At 39.5% G+C, this 7,763-nt stretch overlaps 1 protein-coding gene across 1 annotated transcript in view; it reads left to right on the top strand.

Annotated features, from left to right (window-relative positions):
- The window catches only part of mRpL20 (mitochondrial ribosomal protein L20), a 90,991-nt gene that overhangs the window by 34,771 nt on the left and 48,457 nt on the right, over window positions 1–7,763 (top strand). Inside the window, exon 3 of the mRNA XM_070089702.1 lies at window positions 7,078–7,188. Within this exon, the coding sequence (XP_069945803.1) occupies window positions 7,078–7,188 (111 nt within the window). The remainder of the gene's footprint in view (window positions 1–7,077; window positions 7,189–7,763) is intronic.

Here is a 7,763-nt window from a genome sequence, read left to right as displayed (position 1 = left end):
CCGGACTTGAGTCCTGGAGATGGGAATTACAATGCCTGCACTCTGAAGGAGGGGTGTTAATGTTGCAGTTTAAAAACTGTAGTGTAAAGCACCCTTCTGGCAAGACAGTGATGGAGTGAATGATGGTGAAAGTTTTTCTTTTTCGGGCCACCCTGCCTTGGTGGGAATCGGCCAGTGTGATAATAAATAAAAACATGTAAACCACAAAATACCCAAAACCTGTAAACCTCACATTGTAACCATTTTAGAGAATAAACTTCAATTGAATTGAATTGACAGTGTCCTCCATTGAAGACACTGCAAGACTCCAGGCGGACATCAACCAAGTCTTTAAATGGGCTGCAGAAAACAATATGAAGTTCAGTGATGAGAAATTTCCATTACTCCGATATGGAAAATGTGAGGAAATCAAAACTTCATCGGAGTATAAAACAAATTCCAACCACACAATAGAGCGAAAAACTGATGTCAAAGACCTGGGGGTGATCATGTCAGAGGATCTCATCTTCAAGGACCATAACACTGTATCAATTGTATCTTCTAGAATAATGACAGGATGGATAATGAGAACCTTCAAAACCTGGGATGCCAAGCCCATGATGACACTCTTCAGGTTACTTGTTCTATCCAGTCTGGAATATTGCTGCACACTAAGAGCACCTTTCAAGGCAGGGTTTTTCACTAGTGAAAAATACAGGCATTGGGGTAGAAGATGTATGGGGTAAGTTTAAGAATGTAGTGTTAGAGTGTTCGGCAGAAGTTTGTGGTTACAGGAAAGTGGGTGCAGGAGGGAAGAAGAGTGATTGGTGGAATAATGCTGTCAAGAGAGTAGTAAGAGAGAAAAAGTTAGCATATGAGAGGTTTTTACAAAGTAGAAGTGATGCAAGGAGGGAAGAGTATTATTTTTATTATTATTAATTATTATTATTATTATTATTATTATTATTATTATTATTATCACTACCATTGCCATACCTTGTTCACTGAGTTTAATAATTTCTTAAGCTGCCACAAGAGATACCGAGAATGTAAACACGCAGACAAACTCACCAGCTAACCCCTTTACTGTGAACTTTTTGTACTTCTTCCATTCTTTGTTGTTGTTGTTCCTCTTTCTACAATAAATACTCACCTCTCACCCTACATTAGGACTACAAATATTTTAAGGTAAGTAATGAGTGTACTGTATGTGTATTTTACTTTTTTATTGCTTTCTGTAATATGTAAGATTTATGCAAATTACAACAAAGTTATCAAGTTGGAGATTCCTTTTTATTTATTTTTTATTTATTCTTTATAATATACGTATTTAATTCACCATTTGGCATTATTACAAAGTGGGCGGAGCTAGCTATAGCAGAGAGAGAAGGCGGAACAGTGTCTCAGTAACTCGTGATTTCCCATGATGCAAGGTGGTATGCCTCACCCCACTATAAAATATTAAATAATTGTAGTATTACTATCAATAAAGGTTATCTACCTCTCATATTTATTCCAGAATAATAATAGGTATAACATAGAGACGTAAGCCATAGCTCTGTGTCTTCCTTTGTGGATGACACCCGGATTATCATGGCAGTGACCTCCATAGAAGACATCGCAAGACTCCAAGCGGACATCAACCCAGTATTCGAATGGGCCACTCAAAACAATATGAAGTTTATTGAGGAGAAATTTCAACTACTCAGATATGGGAAACCTGAGGAAATTAAAAATGTATCACTGTATACGACAAATTCTAACCATACAATAGAGCGAAAAAGTAATGTGAAGGACCTAGGAGTGATAATGTCAGAGGATCTCGCCTTCAAAGACCACAACAGTGCATCTGCCTCATCTGCTAGGAAAATGATAGGATGGATAATGAGAACCTTCAAAACTAGGGACGCCAAGCCCATGATGATTCTCTTCAAATCGCTTGTGCTCTCTAGGCTGGAATACTGCTGTACACTAACGGCCCCTTGAAGGCTGGCTACATTGCAGGCCTGGAGAGTGTACAAAGAACTTTCACAGCACACGTAAGTATGATAAGGCACCTAAATTACTGGGAACGGTTGAAGGTCTTTGATCTGTATTCCCTGGAATGCAGACGAGAGAGATACACGATAATATAAACTTGGAAGGTCCTGGAGGGATTGGTATCAAACCTGCACATGAAAATCACATAAAAACATAAAAAAAGAAGGAACACTGCAACAGGCCTACTGACCCATGCGGAGCAGGTCCATGTCCCCCCCAGATTAGACCAATGACCTCCCCCCCCCCCAGATTAGCCCAATGACCCACCCAGTCTGATCATCTCCACTCAAGGTTGGAGCACTGCACCAGACCCAGCAGCACAAGCTAGTCAGGTCCAACTCACACCCACCCACTCATGTATTTATCTAACCTATTTTTAAAACTACACAACGTTTTAGCCTGAATAACTGTACTCGGGAGTTTGTTCCACTCATCCACAACTCTATTACCAAACCAGTGCTTTCCTATATCCTTTCTGAATCTGAATTTTTCCAACTTGAAACCATTGCTGCGAGTCCTGTCTTGGCTGGAAATTTTCAGCACGCTATTTACATCCCCTTTATTTATTCCTGTTTTCCATTTATACACCTCGATCATATCCCCCCTAATTCTACGCCTTTCGAGAGAGTGCAGGTTCAGGGCCCTCAGTCTATCCTCGTAGGGAAGATTTCTGATACATGGGATCATCTTTGTCATCCTCCTCTGTACGTTTTCCAGAGCATTTATATCCATTCTGTAATACGGTGACCAGAACTATGAAAGTAAAAGACTCGGCAGGAAATGCAGCATTCCCCTGATGAAAAGCAGGTGCGCCATGAATACATTGAGAGACAACACAATGAGCGTCCGGGGTCCAAGACTGTTCAACTCCCTCCCAGCATACATAAGGGGGATTACCAATAGACCCCTGGTTGTCTTTAAGAAGGCACTGGGCAGGCACCTAAAGTTAGTACCTGACCAACTGTGCTATGGTTCGTACGTCAGCTTGCGTGCAGCCAGCAGTAACAGCCTGGTTGATCAGACGCTGATCCACCATGAGGCTTGGTCTCAGACCGAGCCATGGAGGCATTGACCCCCGAAACCCTCTCCAGGTAAACTCCAGGTATGATAAAGATACCCAAATTAATAAAACTGATATTATATGGAGAGATATTGAAGGGTGGGCAGTGGAGGGAGGGATGGGAAGGATTAAAAAAAAAAAGTGACTGTGACCATTACAGAAAATGTTTTGTGCCTGAAGGGTAATTATAGAGGCTCTTATCCTAAGCAAAGACTAAAAAAATTGTGATTTTCTCAAAAAAAAAAAATCCCAAAATCAGCTATGCACGCATTTCCTGGAATATCTCGGAAGTAAGTTATTGATATATTGCATGTTGCGTTACTGTTAATAATGAATGGACTGAAAGGATTTTTACATCAAACATAAAATTGAATGTCTTAATTTTGGGTAGTGCATTTTTGAAGTATCAGTAAGGGGTGGCTCCTCAATTAGCAACGAATTTGTTTACCAACATGGTCTTAGGAATGGAACTCCGTCAGTAAGTGAGAAGAGACTGTATTTCATAGAGAAGGAAACCCACTGGAGCAGAGTTGAAATTATGATAGTTCTTCCATCTCTGGCAAGCCCAGCCAGTATCTGAGTTCACCTCTCTTCAGTAGTGAAAAATGGATCAGCATTGGAGGGAATATCTCTTGTTGTCATAAGAACAAATCAACTTCTGAAAATAGGGAGATGCTGATGTTCTTTAACTTCAGTTTGAGAAGTTTTAATAGTAGCTGTTAGAATAATGTATGTACAGTGGACCCCCGCATAACGATGGCATCACATAGCGATTATTTCGCATACCGCTTACTTTAATTGCAAAAATTTTGCCTCGCATACCGCTTAAAAACCCGCTTACCGATTTTCGTCCGAGACGCTTCCAATGTGCGGCCTGAGCCACGCTCACATGTTCCGCCGGTGGCATTGTTTACCAGCCAGCCTCCGCAATAACATCCAAGCATACAATCGGAATATTTCGTATTATTACAGTGTTTTCGGTGCTGTTTCTGGAAAATAAGTGACCATGGGCCCCAAGAAAGCTTCTAGTGCCAACCCTGTGGTAAAAAGGGTGAGAATTAGTATGGAAATTAAGAAAGATTTTGAAGGGTTTGGGGCTAACCCTGAGAAGCCTATGCCAGTTGTGGAATCCATTGTGCCTACTTCAAAAATTAAGGAAATGTGTGCACAGTGGGTTGAACTGCAAACCTTTATGGATGAAAATCACCCTGACACAGCTGTTGCAAGCCGTGCTGGTGACTATTTCAATGACAATGTTGTGGCCCATTTTAGACAAATCGTAAAGGAACGGGAGGTACAGAGCTCTATGGACAGATTTGTTGTGCGACAGAGGTCCAGTGACTCTCAAGCTGGTCCTAGTGGCATTAAAAGAAGAAGGGAAGTAACCCCGGAAAAGGACTTGCTACCTCAAGTCCTAATGGAAGGGGATTCCCCTTCTAAACAGTAAGAAGATAATGCTCTCCCCTCCTCCCATCCCATCAATCATCACCAGATCTTCAATAAAAGTAAGTGTCATGTAAGTGTGCATGCCTTTTTCAGTTTGTGTGTATTAAAATTAACATTTCATGTGGTAAAAAAATTTTTTTTTCATACTTTTGGGTGTCTTACACGGATTAATTTTATTTCCATTATTTCTTATGGGGAAAATTCATTCACATAACGATTATTTCGCATAACGATTACCCCTCTTGCACGGATTAAAATCGTTAACCGGGGGTCCACTGTATATTGTTTTTAATTTCAAGTTTTAGAATAATACATAAATAACAAAAAAGGCACAATACCGTGACTGGAACGATACACAAATAACCCGCACATAAAAGAGAGAAGCTTACGACGATGTTTCAGTCCGACTTGGACCATTGACAAAGTCACACTAACCAGAAGTGGAGCAGGACGGCTATATATAGGCAGGAAGAGGTGGTGGTAGTAGTAGTAGTAGTACAAGAATGGTATGTAATTCCGACAAGATGAAATTACGACACATCGCAACACCCGGGCATCCCTATCGTAGACGTTTCGCCATCCAGCCAGCCACTGGATGGCGAAATGTCCACAACAAAGACAACCAGACGCCGCACATGTGTCTTAATTTCATCAGTAGTTGTAGTAGTAGTGGTAGTGGTAGAAGTGGGAAATAAGGAGGACGAGCCAGTCAAATACAAAGGAATGGGAGCACTGCAAGAGAGCTAGGTGCCCACTGAGGGAGAGCAAGCGCACAGAGGTGCGTGAAAGGGGAAGTGGTGAAATAAATGAAGAAGGAACAGAAACACGAGACAGAAGAGAGAAAGACAACCCAGAGGAGAAAAGGAAAGAGGAAAGGGGAAGAGGGAGAAGAAAAAGAAAAAGAAAAAATGAGGAGTCAGGTTAAGTCACGGGTGTTCTGAAGTTTGGAGCATTTTACAATGTAGTGGGAGAGGAAGGCATCTACAGAGACTAAGCCAGGGCTAAGGTTCATACAAGGAAAGTTGTGTATTAGAGAGGATTCAACTAGACAGCGACTGTTCGAGTTGGAAGTAGGGAAGACAGTTTTAGCAGAAGACCAGTCAGTAGGATGGCTATGATCTCTGACGTGACAGAAAAGAGCATTGTTAGTGTCGGCAAGCCTAACACTATTTTTGTGCTCCCTAAGTCTGTCAGAAAGAGATCGACCAGTTTCTCCGAAGTATTGAAGAGGACAGGAGGAGCAAGAAATAAAGTAGACACCAGGAACATCTGTAGAGGGAGGAGAGGTATGAACGAGATCAGTGCGAAGAGTGTTAGTCTGGCGGAAGGTAAGCTTGATGTCTAAGGGATGGAGAGAATTGTTGAGATTAGAAAGACCGGAAATGTAGGGAAGGCAGAGGATAGAAGAGTTCCCAGGAGTAGAGAGTTTGGGAGAGAAGAAATTGCATTTGGCACGTGAGAGGGCAGAGTCTATGAAATGGGAAGGGTAGCCAAGACGGTTTGGTTGTCTTTGTTGTGGACGTTTCGCCATCCAGTGGCTGGCTGGATGGCGAAACGTCTACGATAGGGATGCCTGGGTGTTGCGCATGTGTCTTAATTTCATCTTGTTGGTATTACATACCATTCTTGTACTACTACTACTACCACCACCACCTCTTCCTGCCTATATATAGCCGTCCTGCTCCACTTCTGGTTAGTGTGACTTTGTCAATGGTCCAAGTTGGACCGAAACGTCGTCGTAAGCTTCTCTCTTTTATGTGCGGGTTATTTGTGTATAGAATAATACATATTTTCTCTATTTTTTGTATGTATTTAAAAACCTAGGCTGTATAATGGAAATATGACAGTTAATTCAGTTTGTCAGTGGAAAGGGGTTGTTGTTCAGGTTATGATTTTTCAATCTAAAATTAGTTTTAAAAGTATTATAAGAGTGTTGGACATTTTAGTCTTCTGTTTAATATAGCTACTTTTGTAGGGAAATTCATATTTTTTCTTTATTTTTCAATTTGTAAGCCTCATGTGGGTACCTGTAACTAGTAATGAGTAATAACATTGTCATCTCAGAGAAATTAAGTTATTTAACCTTCCTGGGTTATTTAATACCTAGGGAGTAGTAAGACTTCTCTTATATATTGAACATAATTATCATAATTTTAAAAATAAAAAATATTGAAAAGTATTGTTATCAACCAAAAATTGAGTACTGTATTGTATCATCAAAAATTATGGTATTGTCCCATCCCTAATTTTTTATATCATTACTTTTATGAAAAGATTCTTTACCATTACAGAAGACAAAATAATTATATTTTTAAAACTTGTGGACACAGAAGAGGGGTTTGAATAGATTAAGGGTTGATACATTGAGTCTTATATAAGAGTGGAAAGGTGGTGAATAGTGAGTGTTTGGTGAGAGGTAGATGGGTGATTGGGTTGATTAGCAGGTGAATGGGGGGTGGAGTGTGTGTCTTTTTATTACTGTTATGAATTTAAATTACTGTACTATATGAAATATTTGCTAAATATTGTACGTATATTGTTTGTCCTTACAGCATTTTTTTGGCCGCAAGCAGAACTGCTATTCCATTGCCATTAAATACGTCCACCGAGCTTTACGCTATGGAGTTAGAGCACGTAAAATAAAGAAATATGAAAATAGGAAGGTAAGTTGGAGCATTTAGTAGAGTTTACGCAGTGCTGCTTATAGCAAACACCATGATAAAGAATCATTTTAGTAATGTAGTTAAAAATTAAATTCCTTTTTCCTGTAATAAATGCATGACTATTTTTCTGTAAATGTACCAGGTACCTGTCACACTTTTCTGTGATATTTTGTTGTGTATTGATAAGCAGTCTAATATTTGTTGCAGTTTTATTAACATTATACTTTATACATGTAATTATTTTGCTATAAAGTATTTGCTTCTATTGTCTATTAACTGATGTTTGTGATTTACTATTAAATGTTAGTACCTCAGACTAATAATTTTTCTACTTTATTAATTTGTTAATATTTTTGCCTTTATATTAACATCTTTGTGATTAATTATACACCAACAGAGTATGTAAATGGGGGTTACTGTTTGAACTTGTAAAAGTATGGTACTAAATTTTGGTAGTTTTAATTCTTCCATCATTCTCAGATCCTCAGGTTCCTGCTCTGATCAGTGTTATTCCTCAGATGTCTTATAGGCATCAGTAGCTCCAAATTGGACCATATATGTTTAGCATTTTTTTG

This window comes from Cherax quadricarinatus, chromosome 2 (assembly GCF_038502225.1).
Source record: "Cherax quadricarinatus isolate ZL_2023a chromosome 2, ASM3850222v1, whole genome shotgun sequence".
Classification (NCBI taxonomy): Eukaryota; Metazoa; Arthropoda; class Malacostraca; order Decapoda; family Parastacidae; genus Cherax; species Cherax quadricarinatus.
This window is presented reverse-complemented; position numbering and strand designations above follow the sequence as displayed.